This window comes from Loxodonta africana, chromosome 16 (assembly GCF_030014295.1).
Source record: "Loxodonta africana isolate mLoxAfr1 chromosome 16, mLoxAfr1.hap2, whole genome shotgun sequence".
Classification (NCBI taxonomy): Eukaryota; Metazoa; Chordata; class Mammalia; order Proboscidea; family Elephantidae; genus Loxodonta; species Loxodonta africana.
Genome location: NC_087357.1, coordinates 70,477,868 through 70,495,403, shown reverse-complemented (window position 1 = coordinate 70,495,403; position 17,536 = coordinate 70,477,868). Strand labels below are relative to the sequence as shown.

The 17,536-nt window shown below is 40.6% G+C and overlaps 2 protein-coding genes across 17 annotated transcripts in view; one reads left to right on the top strand and one right to left on the bottom strand.

The window, feature by feature from the left end:
• Positions 1–2,721: 2,721 nt before the first annotated feature.
• On the bottom strand, positions 2,722–14,517 carry ANAPC16 (anaphase promoting complex subunit 16). Of its 2 annotated transcripts, none has more exons than XM_003408887.4 (4): positions 14,386–14,517; positions 9,439–9,607; positions 4,548–4,622; positions 2,722–3,626 (listed from the first exon to the last, which is right to left on the bottom strand). In XM_003408887.4, the coding sequence occupies exons 2-4, from the start codon at positions 9,578–9,580 to the stop codon at positions 3,517–3,519; spliced, it is 327 nt and encodes a 108-aa protein (XP_003408935.1). In that variant the 5' UTR covers positions 9,581–9,607; positions 14,386–14,517; the 3' UTR covers positions 2,722–3,516. The 2 variants fall into 2 exon arrangements, with proteins under 2 accessions (XP_003408935.1, XP_023402829.1); XM_023547061.2 differs by having other exon boundaries at positions 14,292–14,393.
• Positions 12,519–17,536, top strand: part of ASCC1 (activating signal cointegrator 1 complex subunit 1) — a 151,115-nt gene continuing 146,097 nt past the window's right edge. For 4 of the 15 annotated variants that reach the window (XR_010318123.1, XM_023547051.2, XM_023547050.2 and 1 more), the window contains exon 1: positions 14,541–16,428. Coding sequence is in view for 13 of the 15 variants with exons in the window: in XM_023547051.2 (XP_023402819.1) it covers positions 16,317–16,428 (112 nt within the window). In the remaining 2 variants the exon portion in view is untranslated. Of the gene's footprint in view, positions 14,318–14,538; positions 16,429–17,536 lie in introns of those variants that run through there. The other 11 variants (XM_023547052.2, XM_023547049.2, XM_023547053.2 and 8 more) reach the window with 11 other exon arrangements.

Here is a 17,536-nt window from a genome sequence, read left to right as displayed (position 1 = left end):
AATTCTGACTCCCTCCTTGACTATTTGCAGGCTAGTGGCAAAGCATCAAGTCTAATGTCCTTCTCCTGTTTTGTCTCCCTTAGTGCCATCTCCATCCCAAACTCAGTTCTAGAAGCTTGTCTCTGCTATCAAAACAGAAAAAGGTCTAATAATATTTACTCTGCCTGCAACTGAAGATTTAATTCCTCGAGTGTCTTTTGTTTAAGCCTTTTATCTCTAATGGTCGAATAAAAGGCTTTGTCTTGTTTGGAACTTCAGGTAATTACAAGGAGACCTAGCAAGATATTTTAGGCAAAGTTAGGTGCTTTGACAAAGGGGCAGGGAGAGGCAGCGTGGCCTTCTTCTCCTCTAAGTGTAGTACCTTTTAGGTTTACCCTGAAAGTGCAGTACCTCTCAGGTCCTTAGGCAGGTTCCTTCTCTTCCTTCTGGATGATAGGCACCTCCTGGTCCTATCTCCTTTCCTTTACCTCTGACTTAGCCTTAAGGTCCAGAGTTTCTACTGATACAAAGCCCTTCAGTATCTGGTGCTCTGACCGGGAGAAGGGGATTCAAGGACTCCCCAACCACATGGTGGAAGGGAAAACAGAGACTGCAAGTAAATGGGCAGAGCAAAACGAGAGAGGTCCCTGGGTCCAGAACCTGATTTAGAGTTCCAGACCACCATCACTCTAGGTGGGTATCAGGTGTGAGACAGCACTAAAAAATAACACACTGAAGTGTATCAGTAAAAACTCTGGGCTTCACCGCTGATTCTGTATAATTAAACGGGAAGTCAAAAAGTAAAAATTGTGACTGTGTAAAATAAAGGCAGCTATTTAAGTTTATTATTTATGTTTCATTACCATGACACAAAACAGTAATATGGAATTAAACATAAGACTGACATGAAAATTTTTTATTACAATCAGCAAACTCTGCTTTCAGATTTTGAAATATATGATAGAACTGAAGGCAGAGAGAGAGAGAGATCTGAAAGACAGCTCCCTTGCTTATTAACTACAGTCTTGGTTAAGCAGCTTATCTCCTTTGTTCCTCAACTGTAAATTAATACTTGTCTATCTCACAGGGTTGGTGTGAAGATCAAGGATAACACTGTGAAAATGCTTTGGAAATGGCCAAGTGTTTTACGCACAGAAGTTATCATCAGCTGTCTGAACATGGCTGTTTGCACAGTACTGGTCAGTAGCTGCCATCTACCCTCTTATAGTCCTTGTCACTCAGGTGTCACTCAGGTGTCCCCAGAGAAAGAACAGCTTTCCTGAAGCAACTACATTCTTCCCAAACCAAATCTTAAAAGAGACACAGAAACTAACATATAGTTAATCCTCATCAGTTCCTTAAAGAAGAAACTGTTCCTTCATTATGCTTGAGACGCCTTATCACCAAGCACTGGGAGGAAGAAGGGAGGGTAGTGATAAGGATTATTTCTTCCAGATAATTCATTTTATCATTAAAAAAAAAAAAAGTTTTAGGATCTTCCTTTGTACAAGGCACTGAGTTGGGTTCAGTGGGTTGCAGCATGGTGCATCTATAAGAATCTAACGTTTGGAGTCTGGTAGACTTGAGTTTAAATTCAAATCTGGCCAATTATTTAGTTGGGCAGCCTTGGCAAGTAACACTTATTCTGAACCTCAAGTTCTTCTTCTGTTTTAGGGGATATTATGCATTTGGCAGGGTTATTGGAAAGGTACAGGGAGGGAGATGCTATCTTCAAAGGACAGTGAAGGTCTTGTTACTCAAACAGACTCAAACAGCAGCTGAACGATCAATGTGAAAAGTACTTCAGAAAGATTTCTGTTCAATCCTAAAATCTCTTCAATTTCAAAGATTATATAAAAATAAATGTCCAACTTAAAGTAAAAAAACTCTATAAGCACAAATACCAGAAGATAAAGATGAGGTAACACTGTCTGTGCTGTACAGTTATGCAATGAAACAAGAGAAAGGTAGCAGGTGCTTCTAAACTGTTGCTGAAAATCTAATTTAAAGGTTTATCACAGTTGAGGTATTTTTAATTTTCCTTTTGGTAATCATCAAGATGGTTGATGCTAAAAAGTACAATGTTAGGAAACTCAATTGCTTTCAAATATGGAACTTGTTTGTTTTGGTTGAGAAACACTAATACGAAAACAGGTGAGTTTATGGGCTGGTACTTCTTGTGCTCTGATTTGCTTTAGAGACATGAACAGTGGGTTAAATTATCAATTAAGACCTCTTCCAAATCCCAAGATTTTCCTAACTGACCTATGTGATCATGAGCAGGTCTCTAACCTTACTGTGTGCTCCAACTGATTTACGTACTGAATGAGGTCACCACCTCTCTGTCAGGTAGTACGTGACAAGCATTTTGACTTCTGAGATTAAGGCCAATTGTTACTAGGATTATATATATCTATAATTAAGCAACTCTAAGCAGGTCAGGTTGCTATGAGTTGGAATCGACTTGATGGCAGTGGGTTTTTTTTTTGGTTTAAGCAGATCAGGGGCAAGTTATGAATGAAGGCAAAATGTTGTCTAAGGCAAAATTTGCATATAAACTAATTGATGATTCTTCTAGTTGTGCAGTGTGGACCATGAGGTCTCCAGGAGGGAGAACTAAGTATACCTGCTCAGCCTTCCAGGTTTTTTCCTATCATGGTTATAAAAATCTACTCAGATATTGGTAGGAGAAATTCATATACTTCTGTAAAGACAAACATCCAAGCTACCATTTAGGATAAGTAGTTTTTGGATTCCTTTATTATAAAAAGCAATTTGATCTTCCTCCATCCAAATCTCTGAGACTTTGAAAGGATAAAGAAACTAATTTGGGTGCTCTTTCAAAGGATTTATTTGCTACAGAATTGCTTGAACCCACCAACAAGATGAACTCAGGATTTCTCTGTTTAAAAGGATTTTGCTCACTGCTTTATTCTTACGGTGCTCTAATATTCAAAAAGCAATTCGTTTTGCCAGCATCTGCCATGTTTAGAAGAGGTTATAAAAAGCTAGAAACTATAGAATTAGATGTATAAACATAGGAAAAAAACAAGCACATTTTAAAATTCCTCATTTAGACAGGTCCTGAGTTGAAATCACATTCATCTGCAAAAAGAACTGGTTTAGGTCAGAAGTACTGTCTTTTATAATTACAGATCCTGACCTTGGTCTTGACTACGGAGGATTTCCAGGCACTGGGTGGACAACACAGATGCCATTCAGATGGCCAATTCTGGCATGTGGCCTACCTGGCTTGAGAAGTTTTATAAACATCTCTTAAACCCAAACTTCCTGATTCTCTGACACTGACTATCTTGATCTGATTCCCAATACTTTTTAAAACAAATAAACAAAAACTTTCCCTACAAGATCACACATTTAAGTATTTGTTGCTTATAGACAGATACAGATAAGCCAAGTATGGATGTGAATAAACAATTCAGCAATGTAGCAGTGACTCTCTGGACGGCTATGGAAGCTGTAGGAAAAGTCCCTTGGCGGCTCTCCACCTGCTGTGCTCCAGAGGCAATGTCAACCTTAAGAAGGCGTGAACCCCAGCAGCTGCTCGATGGGTTTAAATCTCCACTCATCCGCCTCCAGCTCTTCCACCAAACCAGCTAGTTTTTCCATCCGAGCAACTTGCTGATCTGTCAAGAGTCAAGGTGGTGGCATATAACACCACAGAGCGTGTCCCACGAGACTGTCACCAACCAACACGATGACTGGTTTAAAAAATAATCTCTGGAAGGATTTGTCCTCAATATTCTAGGAATGGGGTCCTATTCTATACTAGTTTCTATGTTAGTTAGAAGACTAAATCTTTAAAAAAAAAAAAAAAGAACACTTCCAATTACTTACTGTTCCCCTTCGGTGCTTTTGACTACACAACTAAAACCTTCCAGATTAAAATAAACATCTACCTGATCATTTTGGTTTCATATGAACCCCATCTCCCTTCTTCATTTACATCATAGCAGCCTCAACAACCAGCTTTCTTTATAGAAGGCAACTTCTGGGCTCTATTCTTATAAAAAAAAATAAAACTCATTCTCCATGCCACACTGATTTGTGTCCTAAAATCCTAGGGTTAGAGGCAGCTGCAGCTTTCCCCCCACATAGTGCTTTCCATGGAGAAACGGTCTGGTGGGGGAATGCAGTTCCCTGAGGCATAAATGAAGGCCTCACGAGACAGGAAGGAATAGAAAAGATGGTACCAGGATTTCAAGAGGCCAGACAGACTGTGAGGTATTACATAAACACTTGAAGATGAAGATAATCAGTGGAAGACACCAGCAAAAGAAGGTCTCAGAAAGAAGAGGAAAAAACAACATAAGAGGCGAAAGACATCACTAACTCGCCTAGAAAACTCTTTTCAACTTTATGCCTCAATATGAATATTATGTCTGGATTAAAGCCTTAGAATGTTCTTTTTTGTAGGTAATTTCAGAAGTTCACTTAAATAGCCTTGCTGAGTTTTGATGGCTTTTGTCACAGAACACACTGATCTTTCTGAGTCCTCCTCAGTAAATTTACTCTCATAGTCAAGTACACAACATTCGTGTGCTCACCATGTTTCACCTGTTTAAGTGTGGATGCCACTTGATAGCTGAAAACGGATTCGCAGAGGAACCTCTCAGAGCCATCTACAAACAAAAAAGGAAAAGGTTTTAGTCTGTTCTAAGGATTTTCTGGCTTCTGCTAAACCAAGTAAATGTGTCTGTTCTTTTCCCTGCTTTTACATTCAGGGTTTAGTTTTCAGTGTTTACAAAGAGGGCTTCTGTTACTTTTCACTTAGAACTATTACTGCTGTTATAAAAGCTATTTCTTCTATACCTAGAATATTAAAATAGTTCCTCTACTTGTTGAAGAGTTTAAAAATAGTGCTTAAAAAAACAAGAAGCCTCAACCTGATGTCCTGGTCAACATTTCTTCCCTTACAGCCTGAGCGTTTCTTAATGTTCTCCTATTTTGTACATCAGGCAAACACTGACAGCTGACACATTTGGCCATGTGGTCTTCGTGCTGTCAAAATACAAAAGTACACCAAAACTCCAAATCATTTCAGTCTAAAAAACAGCTGCTGTTGATTTTTAATATATCAAATTACATCACTATGACCATCACAAAACACTGTTGGGAAATCTCATTCTGTAAACGCAAATTGTAACCTTGATTTTCTAACTGAACCAAAACATTGCAATTTGGATGGTGATAAAAGTATGGTGCAATTTCAGAGCCTAGCATTGTACTGGTGCCAAGAACTGCCAAGAAGAAGGTGGCTGACTTGGCCACCACAGCACTTGGACGATGCCTGTGAAATATAAGCTAGTTCATGTTATTTCTTGCCGTGTAAGGGCTGATCAGCAACACACACACCTGAAGACATGGAGCTCATACAGGGAGGAGCGGTTTTTAAAAGGGTGGCAGAAAAAATTTGAGGCAGGTATCTTGCTGCAAAATCCTGATAGAAATGGAGAGAAAAGATTCAGCTGTCTTTTCAGATAGTTCGTGCCAGCACTCCTGGGGGGCAAGGCTGGTGTGTTGGCCAGGTATTAAGTGACAAGGAGGAGGGACCAATACATTCTGAGCTCGTGCTGAGTTTCACACAAGAGGAAAAGGTTTTAATCTGCTCTAAGGATTTTCTGGCTTCTGAAAAACCAAGTAAATGTGTTTATCCTTCTCCCTGCTTTTCAGAAGTCATGGTAGCCATCTATAAAATATTGTATAGATATTGTATACAAATGGCTTGACTACACAAAGAGGAGGGCTTCCTCCCAGTATTATCTTCAAAACTGATAGAAAAAAAAAATAATTACTGGGATGTAAACTTTAGGGAAGATGCGACATTCCAACCTCTTTCTAGGTATTGTGAAATCCAGCGGATATGATCCTGTTCCCTCCGCCCCTCTTTATGCCTCTGGCTAAACGTAGACCATCTCTGACACATCATTTAAAGTCAGCAAAAACAGAAATTTTTATTTTCAATTAACTGAATATTATACTGACTGTCCAGTTTAAAGATCTAGGCACGCTAATGATATTACTGAGTTTTTTTTTTTTTTTAGATAGAGGCAATAGCAGCAAACAACTACGAGCGCACTATGGGGAGAAGGACTGCTGTGAACATTTGACACCAATGACGTAATTTAGCATAGCTCTTCTGTGTAAATGATATGCCAGCACTCGTTATCCTATTCATTCCCTTGGTTAAACAGTCCGAGTCTAACTCAAGCTTTATTTCAGGAAGAGCAAAATATAAAAGAATTAGAGCTTACCTCCCAGGTGGCTGGATCTTGAACTTCAGGATCTCACACAAGGCAATGGGATTATGGGCAATAGGGATCAGGCCAAGGTATATATGGGAGCTCTTGGAAGTGCCACCTCCCACTTACATTTAATCACAGGTGCTATTAGAATAAAATGCTTAAGTGATGATATCTGCATATTCTCCTTGGCAATCAACTTCAGAGCAAAAGGACTGTAAGCTAATCTTTCAAAGAGGCACCTGCGTATCACGCCACCACCCTACATGCCTATGGAACACAGCTTCGCTGATTTGAAACTGTGTATTAACCACAAAGTCCACTGCTTCTTAGCCACATCCTATTAGATGTGGTATCTGTACCAACCTCAAGTCTGGAATTCCTCCACAGAGGAGTTAGAAAACGGTAATCTGTCTTCCATTTAGAAATTGTAATCAAGACCTTTGAAACACACCAAGTAGCACTACATCAGCTTACCTCTTAAGGGACAAGCAAAGGTTATAAATAGCAAAAAGCTCAGTAAATTGTCTACATCTAACACCACTGCCAACTCCAATAAACAGGATGCTAATAAACTCATTTAAGAGAATATTACCTCACAGCAGGAAATTAGACAATGCCAGATAATTTATGCTTCAGTGGCCTACAATGTCACTAAAATATAGCCACTTCTAGGCTGGAAGGCCATCTCTAATTTGCTCACTAATCACTGGGTGAGGACAATTTTAGCCAAGAGCAGGAGAGTGCTGGAAACTGCTGTATACTGCTTATGTGAAGTGTTTGTTATCAGAGAGCAGATACATTGCACCAAAAAGTTAACTCACAAGGTTAACTACAGGTTATTTGGGTTTATCAGCCCAGGCTTAGGAGGATGTAAAATCAAGTTGAGCCTGTTATGATTATAAACTGCATCTCCAACCTCGATTCATCTTTGTTCCTTACTCTGAACAGGCAAACCTTCCTATTCTATTTTCATGTTCTATTAAACAGTTTTAATAAAATGGTCAGGGACGTGTGCGTTAAACTGTATAGTACCACCTATAAACATGATGGAAACCCTGGTGGCGTAGTGGTTAAGTGCTACAGCTGCTAACCAAAGGGTCGGCAGTTCGAATCCGCCAGGCACTCCTTGAAAACTCTATGGGGCAGTTCTACTCCGTCCTATAGGGTCACTATGAGTAGGAATTGACTCGACGGCACTTGGTTTTTTTTGGTTTTATAAACATAGTAGAAAATGCTTCCAAATCTAACACATAAACTCACATTTAGGAGTTCTCTTTTTAACTTAAAATTCTTGATTTGACCAAGGGAGTTCAGGGGTTACAATATCTGTATTACTTTTCATAGTCTGTCTTTAAGGGTAAGCAGCTTTAAGATACAGATGAAACTCTAACCTAAGGAAGTGAACATTCAAAACTGCACTGTGAATTTAAACTTAATATAAATTCATCCTACAATAGAAAACCACCACATTCTTTCATGAAGCACACTGAAATGGAATAAAAACGGATGGATCCAGATAGAACTGGTTAGAACATCAACATGCAGACTAATCTCAGAAGAATTTCATCTTCAATGTCTTCAGGTACTCTGGTGTGCACTGACACAGAATGGTGACAGCTTTGAGACTATGGAGGTACCTCCCGTATTAAATTCCTCCTATAGCTAGACTTTAAAGGACTTGGATCTTAGGGCTCCATTGTTAAACACTGACTCCTCTTCTGCTGCTATAAAACTCATTAAGCAATTTAAGTGCTTCCAACTTTCGATTTGTTTTGTGGGAAACTTATTTAATACCAGGTCTCTGCTGCATATAACTGAAATTGTATTTTTAGTGCCAAATAAACAAGGCTTCAACTGTTCACTCCCTGCAGATTCAGTGATCCTAGCCCAGGTATTTAGTTAAGACAACTGAAGAAAATGGAAAGGCAAAGGCAGAAGTACGTACACCTCAGATGTACCTTATTATACTACCTGGTTGTCTGCTTAACTACTAATTGTGACCCAAACCAATCCTAGAAAGCCTTATGGTCCCAGAGTCTTCTCTTGTTTTCTTGTCAGAAATGATTCTTCCCATTTGCCCTGGCTTAACCCAAGCCTCTGCTTTTTATTATGCCTGATATAAATGAACAAAGATCATCCTAAAACACCCATTCCCAGCCACAGTTTATACCTTTTTCATATACCTTTTCAGTTTTTTTAAATTTGCAATATTTAAAGCAAAAAAGGCCAACATATAATTAAGCACAAGGTGCCAGAATCAAGCTGATCTAGGTTCTTTGTCAATGTTCTCAAAGTATGATGAGAGGACTACTTCCATGAGAATTCCCTGAATTTTGGTCAAAAATGAAGATTCCTGTGCTGTACGCTAGCCTTATTTAGAATCTCTAGGGTGGGCCCAGAAACATGCATTTTAAATAAGATCCTCAGGTGCCCTTTATTAAAAATTATTGGTCTTGCTCCAAGAGTGACTTCCAAGGGCCTGGATCTAATGAATACCAAGGATAAAACTAGCAGCGATTTTTAGTTTTTTTTTTTAAATCACTGTGTCTTAGGTCATTAGTTCAGTTGGTTCCATCACAGTGTACATGAGTCTGATGAAGTCTAGACGCCAATGCTGTTTCATGCGTGCAGTCTGTAACCTGATCTTGTCCAGCCAGCCTGCAAACGTGTGCGGAGTAAGAATGTGAATGATGTAAATCCAGCTCCAGTGACAAAAAAGCCACACAGCTTGTCTGCAGTGGGCCAGGGGAGTCATCTTTGCATATAAGGGCAGCATTTTAGTTCTCGTTTCTTCTTAGAACCTTTACACAAATTATGTTAGAAAAAATACACTAGCCCTACTGACCATAGTGAGGCAGACCAGTGGCAGGATAAAGCAAAATGGAGCAGGAAGTCAAGAGAATCCCTGCTTGATGACTTTGCTTTTAACAGGGTCAAATCACTGAACTTCTCCGTCTCTAAATAGCTCTAGATGACTTCCTCGACTTCCAATGTCTTTTCAGCTCCAAAATTCTGATTCTGGAGAAATACGTGTAAGTGCTTTAAAGATACTATTTTGAGATGGGGACAAGATATGAAATGTGGAGCTGAAATCAGGGCAAACTTGTCCTAATCCACTTAACAGCTTCTTTCACAATTAATATTCATTGCAGGTCTGAAACCAATTATTCAGCAAAAAGCAGCATGACATCACCTTCTAACATTTCTCCAGCTCCTTTGGGGTAGGTGAAAAGGGCTTTCCGCGGTGGGGCGAGGTCTGAGACGCTGAAAGCAGACCCAGTGACAGAGCCTCCGCTGACCCCTCCAGCCGAGGAGGATGATGAGGACGCAGCCATTTCCTCTCTAGTGGAATTCTCCCTTCACTGCAGAGAAAGAAACAGCAACTGGCAAGTTTATGGAAGTGAGATCGGCAACATTTCATTGCGGCTGCCGTAAGGGCCAGTGTACAGTTTTTTTGAGAATTAGCTTCCCCTTTGTCCACGCTCTCTACCCTTACAACCTTTTAGTGATATCCCTGGGTCAAAATGCCATTTAGGTTTTTAAGTGAAAATATGTTTAAGAATAGTTTGTCTACTTAAAACACTACCTCCTACCGTTAGCAAACTGTTTATGTCATGCATGGGACTGACTGTGGGTGATTTATGGGCTATGAAGGGGCGATATGGCAGTACCGAGGCAGCAATTTTACAGAGGAAAGAAATTATATGAAGATAAAACAACCAGGCTCCACAGCAATTCATCTTGGATACATCCCGACCAAGCCACACCAAAAAATTCACTTCTAAAAATTTCCAAATAAAATTCCAGAAAAACACTGTGTTCTGTTCCCAAAGAAGGGGAACTGGTTAGGAAATATTGGCCTTTCTCTTGAAAAAAATTTAACTTTTCCTTCCAAATGTAATACCCAAATTTGTCACTTGATGGCGTCCCAAAACTGTAACAAAAAGCTCAGGAAATAACTGTTGGAAACCACAGCCTGTTATGAACAGAAGGTGGTGCGGGGGGCGGGGTGGGGGGGCGCGCAGTGGTTAAGCTTTCAACTGCTAACCAAAAGATCCGCAGCTTGAGTCGACCAGCCACTCCTTGGAAATCCTGTGGGGCAGTTCTAATCTGTCCTACAGGGTCACTACGAGTCGGAATTGACTTGAAGGCAACTGTTTTATTATGAATACAGCAGCTGTGAGTGTTTAATCCTATGTCATAAAAAAATCAAAAAGACCAAATGTAAATGGAACAATTTGTAATAAATACATGACTCCTTACAAAAGTTCAAGGTACTCTTTGCCACAGAAGCTTATAACACACGATAACAAGAGATTATTAAGTGTGTGTTACCTAAAAAGAATGGTCTAGTATCATGTTGTCTAACAGAACTTCCTGTTATAATGCAATGCTCTAATGTCCTATTTCTGCACTTTCCAATATGGTAGCTACTTGCCTCATGTGGCTACCAAGTTAGTGTGACTAAAGAATTATATTTTAAATTTTATTTAATGCTAATTACTTTAAATTTAAATAGCCACATGTGACTAGTGGTTACCATACGGGATAGTGCAAGACTAGTATTTAGGTTAATAAATGACTTTACACTGAATCGTACACTTTAAAATGTCTGTTAATGGTTAATTTTACGGTACGTGACATTTACCTCAATAAAAAAAATAATAAAGAAGACTTTAAAAGGATTTTTAAAATGAATTTCCCTCTTAATGGCCAGAGAGAATTTTAGCTGAATATTTTTCATTAATTTTTTTGCAAGCTGAAACTTATTTTTGAGAAAAAATAGAAAACATGAGGGAATGCTATGTAGATATAAATTTTATGTATATAGAACCGTTTCTTTGCCAGGAAAATGATACTATGCGTTTCTAAAACACTGTTCTATTTCCTTAATTTTGTGATGAAGATTTAAGGCAGTGAGGGAAGCAGAGCTTGGTTTCTGATTTCATTGTATGTCTGCAAGTAATACGGATTAATACTGAAAGTAGGCTATGGGAACAGTAAGGCAAACGCTATAATTAGACTGTCAGCCTATTAAAAATGCAAACTGATTAGTGACATTTTCAATCTTACCATTAGATCACATTTCCTTTTTCCTCTAAGTTCTGATAACTTTCCAAATTGTATTCATTCCTTAGAGGAGACAACTTCCCAAGTTAGATTCATACTTAATCCTCTGGACAACACTGGGTCAAAATACAGAGCCCTGGTGGCGCAGTGGTTAAGAACTCGGCTGCTAACTAAAAGGTTGGCAGTTCGAATCCACCAGCCACTGCTTGGAAATGCTATGGGGCAGTTCTACTCTATCCTATAGGGTCACTAGGAGTCAGAGTCGACAGCAACAGGTTTTGGGTCAAAATACAGCTTGACAAGTTTTTAAACGCTCTTTAAAGAGAATTTAAGGTGCAACAGACAAGGTACAAATCTCTAAGTGAACTCCTGCTGAGATTCAAACGACGATTTATCCATCTTTTGGAGTGTGGTAGTCTTTATTTTCCATCAGTTCACCTTGGAACCTACTGGGTGGGAATTGTTTATATATCTCACCTAGCACTCAGAACTCTTTAACTTTTTTTTTACACCCTGATGAATGCTCTATTCAATTGCACATGCAAAAGATACTTCAAATTTTGAGATCAGTAGCTCAGCGGAGCACCCAAGCAACTGCTGGAGTGAGGATGGCTTCAAAAGCCAGCCACAGTGACTTCTACACTGAATATAATCAAAGGGATTCCCTTTCATCCTATTTTCTTTCAAACTCTCAGAACTACTGTTATTTAAGATGTAGAACAGCCAGCGTTGAAGACTGGAATATAGAATTAGCACAACGCTAACTTTAACTTTCTGCTGAGGTGGAAAGATACACCTAAGTAATTTCTAGCTCTGAGGATTTATATTGAAAAAATTTTTTTTAATTTAAATTTTACTCATTTAGTTGTTGCTGAGAATATACAGAGCAAAACATATGATTGAGGTTAAATTTTGCACGCTATCAGCAAGTGATAAAAAGGAGTTAAACTAACAATAAACCCTAGATTATAATTTCCCTATGAGGGTAGGCACTCTGATCACCAGAGTCAAATATAATGCCTAGCCTACAGGGTGGGTTTATAGTAAGTAGCTGCTTATTTAAGTAAATGTTTGCCGAACGAACTAAACTTTTCACAGGAACCACAGGATTGCATAAAGGTCATCTTTTTACAGATGACAAAGCAAAACTGAGGTGCAGAGACGATTTTTAGCTCATTTGCTGTGCCATTTTTGAGGCAATGTCTTTGCTGGCATGCCATGTACGATGAGAGGCAACAGCAGAGTGGTTAAAAGCTCAGACTCTGAGTCCTTTCTGCCCAGGTTCATCTCCTGTTTTGCTGCTTACCTGCTGTATGGCCCTAGGCAAATCACTTAACCTCTGTTCCTCAGCTGTCTCTTCTGTGAAATAAGGATATCTCATGGATGTATTAAAAAAATTAAATTAGTTAATACATGTAAAGCATTTGGAAGAGTTACAGGCATGGCAAGCATTTAATAACTGGCTATCCAAAATCTCTAAAGGGATATTTCTGTATTTCTTTTTTTTCTATACAGCTCTTGGTTTTTCATCTTTATGTCCCATCACACTTAATCACAGTAGTTCTAATTCTCTCCAACTAACAGCAAGCTCCTAGAGAGGAGAGGGTTGGCTCAGGAAGAGGGAAAATGCTCTCCACTAAGGCACTTTACACTTTCATTTTAAGGTTCATGATCTTAGGAAGAATCTCTGTGACCTAGGAAAAAGGGAAAGAGTTGTCTTTCTCCCTGAAGGCCTAGCACAGACCCTGGACCACAACATTTCCTGAGTGAATGAATGAACAAATGACATCACAGGGCTAGCAGCTCAACAAAAGTTATCCACGCCATAGAGAAGCTTGGCGTCATGAGGGTTGGTCCTTTACTGTTTTCTTTTTCTTCCCCATTCTACAGATCTATTTATACAACTCTCTCTCGCACTGGTCGATGAATAAGGAAGACCAAAGAAGAACTGAGGCATTTGAATTATGATATTGGTGAAGAATACTGAATATACCATGGACTGACAGAAGAATGAACTAATTATCTTGGAAGAAGTCCACCGGAATGTTCCTTAGAAGGAAGGACAGCAAGATTTGTCTCCCATACTTTGGACATGTTATCAGGAAGGATCAATCCTTGGAGAAGAACATAATGTTTGGCAGAGGGTCGGCAAAAAAGAGAAGACCCTCAACGAGATGGACAGACACAGTGGCTACATTTACGATGGGCTCCAACATAGCAACCATTGTGAAGATGGCCCAGGACCGGGCAGCGTTTCATTCTGTTGTACATGGGGTCGCTGTGAGCAGGAACTGATTAGACAGCACCCAACAACTCTCCCACTAAGCTGTCACGCCCCTGGGAGGTATTCACTAAAATTCTGTTGAATAAATATTGATGATGATGTAACTTGGTGTGGCCCTATCAGGGAAGTTGGGACTATTGGCAGTAGAGACACTCACATGAGAGCAATGATATTTTGGGGGGACACAGCACGACTGTGTCCATAACTCATAAGTTGATTAAACATTTATTTCATGTAAGACAGGGATGATCTCGCATTCACAAACTACTTTTCTTCCTAATAGATATATCCTTATTAAACAACAAAAAAAAATCTTCTAAAATAATAGACACTGAAAAAGTTCCTACTGTCGTTCAAAGCAAATCATTATAATCACTAAATTCCACCATCGACAAACTGTTCCACTACATTAACCTAAAACAGCTGGGTTATAATCCAAACATAATAATGCTGCAGCTAAAATTAGGAGAGGTGGAGTGAAAAGAGCTGAGAGGGGAGGGGTCAGAACGCCAGCTGCTCACAAACCCCAAGCGACGCTTGCCGTCCGGCAACGGCCCCAAACAGGCGACGCCATCGGCGCCATCCGCCGCGCAGGCCCCGCCCCCCGGCCCGCATGCGCACTCAAGTCCGACGCCGGCCTGAGGAAAATTCCTCACACGTCCACTGCGGCAGCCTCCTGTTTCTCCTCCTACCTTCTCCATTTTCCTAGTCCCTGCAGGTAGGATCCTAGAAATCAACTTCCTCCCCAACAAGCTCCGGAGGGTCCCTGTACATTCGCTGACTTACCTCAGCGGCTTTGGCACTTGCCCCTACAGCCCCGCCCTCAGGGCCCCGGGGGCGGCCGCGCTCGCAACGACGAGGACGGCAGCGTGCTCGCGCCCGCGCGGAGGGATCCCGTGGCGGCGTCGGCGGCGTGCGCGCGCCCCTGCCGCGGTGGGCGTGGCCGGGGCGGAGAAGAGCAGGTGCGGGAACGCGCTTGCTCGGAGCGCTTCCGGGTTCTTCAGCTCTCTGGTTCAGTTTGTCTGGCGCAATGAGTCTCATTATGGTCACTCGTTTTGGTTTACTGATCTTTCTGCTGGCTTTATAATTCAGGGCTTCTGCTTCCTCCTCGGTCTGGCACGCCTTCTGTTATTCTCTCCCTTTCCAAGTCACCTCGAGGCAGCGTTGATTATTCTCCCTCGTGAACAGTCTGGTAGCCGAGGGCCAAGCAGAAAAGGTGGATGATGAATTTGCTGTCTCTGAGACAACGGCCTCTTATTCTGGAGTCCATTCTCTGGGGGCCCGACGTCAACTTTTGTGGAGAGCCATTTGTCTTTTGGGAGAGGTCCTGGGGGAATAGTGCACTAGGGTGGAGTGACGTTAGACTCTTGCTAATTACGGCCCCTCTTCATCTAAATCAGTTTGCCTTCTGCATCGTTATTTCTTACATGTGATCTCTCCTCGCTTCTTTAAGCAGGCCAACTACCAATTAAAGTGACTTACTTGCTGAGGGTTGGACTGAGTATTATTTAGTAAAGGTTGATCTGGTTTTTTTGGAACTCTTAAGTGTTTTGGGCTTCAAGACTATCCAAGCTATGTGGCAGGAGCGTGGGTTGAACGTCACCACAACTAGCTCATAAGGAACCCTTGTTTCCTGAATTCTTGGTTCTTAGCTTGGCCGCTTCGTGGGTCTGTATTCCTTTTCCGCCCTTCAGACGTGTTGGTTTGAAGGACAGTTTAAGTCATATTTTAACTGTTTTGACAGGTGCCTGGGTCTGAGTGTCCAGCGTGTACCTCTTGCATCATCCACTTGCCCTGGAGTCGGTTCTGACCCATGGTGACCCCACTTAGCAGAGTAGATCTGTGCTCCATGACGTTTCAGAGGCCGATTTTTCAGAAGTAGATCACCAGGCCTTTCTTAGGAGGCACCTCTGGGTGGACTTGAACTGCCAGCCTTTGGGTTAGCGCGTTAACCATTTGTACTACCCAGGGGCTGTGTATGTCTAGCGCCTCTAAAATTACTTAAAACTCCTTGCCATCGAGTTGATTCTGATTCATAGTGACCCTAAAGGATGGAGTAGATCTGCCCCATAGGGTTTCCAAATAGTGCCTGGTGAATTTGAACAGCTGACCTTTTGGTTAGCAGCTGTGGCACTTAACCACTATGCCACCAGCGTTTCCAAAATGACTTAGGGGCTTTTTTTTCCTCCAAAGAGAAGTTTATTAAACATCCCTAATTGAATCACCATGCTGGTTAGAAAGGGTGAAACACTTTTTCACTTTGCAAATGGCTAGGTAAATGCAGAAGGTTGCATTTTAGCCCCCTTAGTTTAAACTAATAAAAAATCTCTATTTTTTCTTTAAAAATCATGAACAGGCTGTATGAAAAGAGCTCCTCATCTTTTAATCAGCCTTTTTTGGGGGAGGGGACTAAATAGTTTACAGATTACTTTTCTGTATAGAGTGAGCCAGGAATGGAATAGTGTGGTAGAAAATGCAGAGCTGACCCAAAGAAGCTTACAGATAGAGGAAATCTAATGGCAGTGGAATCCTGAATTGTCTTAAGCAGCGTTTATTTTGTTTCGGATGTGCTGTGAGCTGATGCTCAATTGTGTCCTTTCAGGTCGCCATGATGATTCATATACTAGAGAAAGGGTTTTTATTTCTGACTAAAATGAAAGGTAAGGTGATAGTTTATTTTTCAGGATTTCACTGGAATATTATTAGGAGAAAGTACCATGGATGTTCTGCGCCCACAGCTTCTAAGAATTGAGGGACGAATTTACAGGAAGAATCCCATCCAAGAACAGACCTGTCAGCATGAAGAAGATGATGAGGACTTCTATGAAGGTAATTCTAGTTGCCCTTTGGTCAGATTGAAAGTAAAATGTACACTGTATTGTAGGAGTAATTCTTTGTTTTGCTTCAGTGTGTTTCTACATCAGCACCTAAATTTGAGGTATTTGGCCTCTCATAGGCCCGTTTGTGTTGATGTCTAAGAGCACTGATAAACATTTAAGTTTGAGGTGTTCTCGGTTGCAGTTCATACATCAGGACACCCGTTGCTGTCGAGTCGATTCCGACTCATAGTGACTCTATGGGACGGAGTAGAACCGCCCCCTAGGGTTTCCAAGAAGCGCCTGGTGCATTCAAACTGCCAACCTTTCGGTTAGCAGACATAGCTCTTAACCACTATGCCACCAGGGTTTCCCATCTTTGCATAAAAACTTAAATTTAATGAGGGGTAATTTTAGTTGTTAACTATTATTATTCTGTGGTGAAATTAGTTCCTTTACTTGTAAAGTTGTAAAACAATATATATAAATTATTGAGATAAATTAGTATATTGCATTTAGTCCAGTGTCCAATAACGTTAGCTGTTGTTATTTTTCTCTGTCTTGTACAGTCATATACAGGCAGCTCCAAGTACAACTAACTTTTTTATAGCATAAACCAAAAGCCCACTGCTGTCAAGTCGATTCCGACTCGCAGTAACCCCATAGGGTTTCCAAGTCTGTAAATCTCTGTGGAAGCAGACTGCCACATGTTTCTCTTGAGGACCCACTGGTGGTTTCGAACCGTTGAGATGGATTATAAATGTTTTCAAGTTAATTAACTTGGCCTTGGGTTTAATGCATAAACAGGGCCTTTTAGGTTCTCTGCTACCTTTTCTTTGGTTTATAAGGCTTTCCATCAGGTCCTAAACCTTGGGGATTAGTCTTCGCTCTGGTCCTTCCCGTTGTTTTCCTTCAGCCTTGGGGTCTTGAGTTCCTTTATTTCACCCTTCTTTTTCTCTCGTCTTTGTGGTGTGGAGTAAGTTCTCCGTATTAGTCCTTCATTCGCTGAAGTAATTTTGTGTTTTAATACCAAAAACCACTGAAATGTACACTTTAAAGGGGTGAATGGTATGGTATGTGAATTGTATCTTAATAAAAAATTAGTAAAAAAGCTTTTTCAT

Coding starts and splice junctions, on each gene's coding strand:
- ANAPC16 (XM_003408887.4), bottom strand. CDS start 9,580: ATGGCTGCGTCCTCATCATCCTCCTCGGCTGGAGGGGTCAGCGGAGGC. Junction 4,623..9,438: donor AGCTGGAGAAATGTTAGAAG/GTGATGTCATGC, acceptor TTTTGTTTGTAG/ATGGCTCTGAGAGGTTCCTC. Junction 3,627..4,547: donor ACTTAAACAGGTGAAACATG/GTGAGCACACGA, acceptor GACTCTTGACAG/ATCAGCAAGTTGCTCGGATG.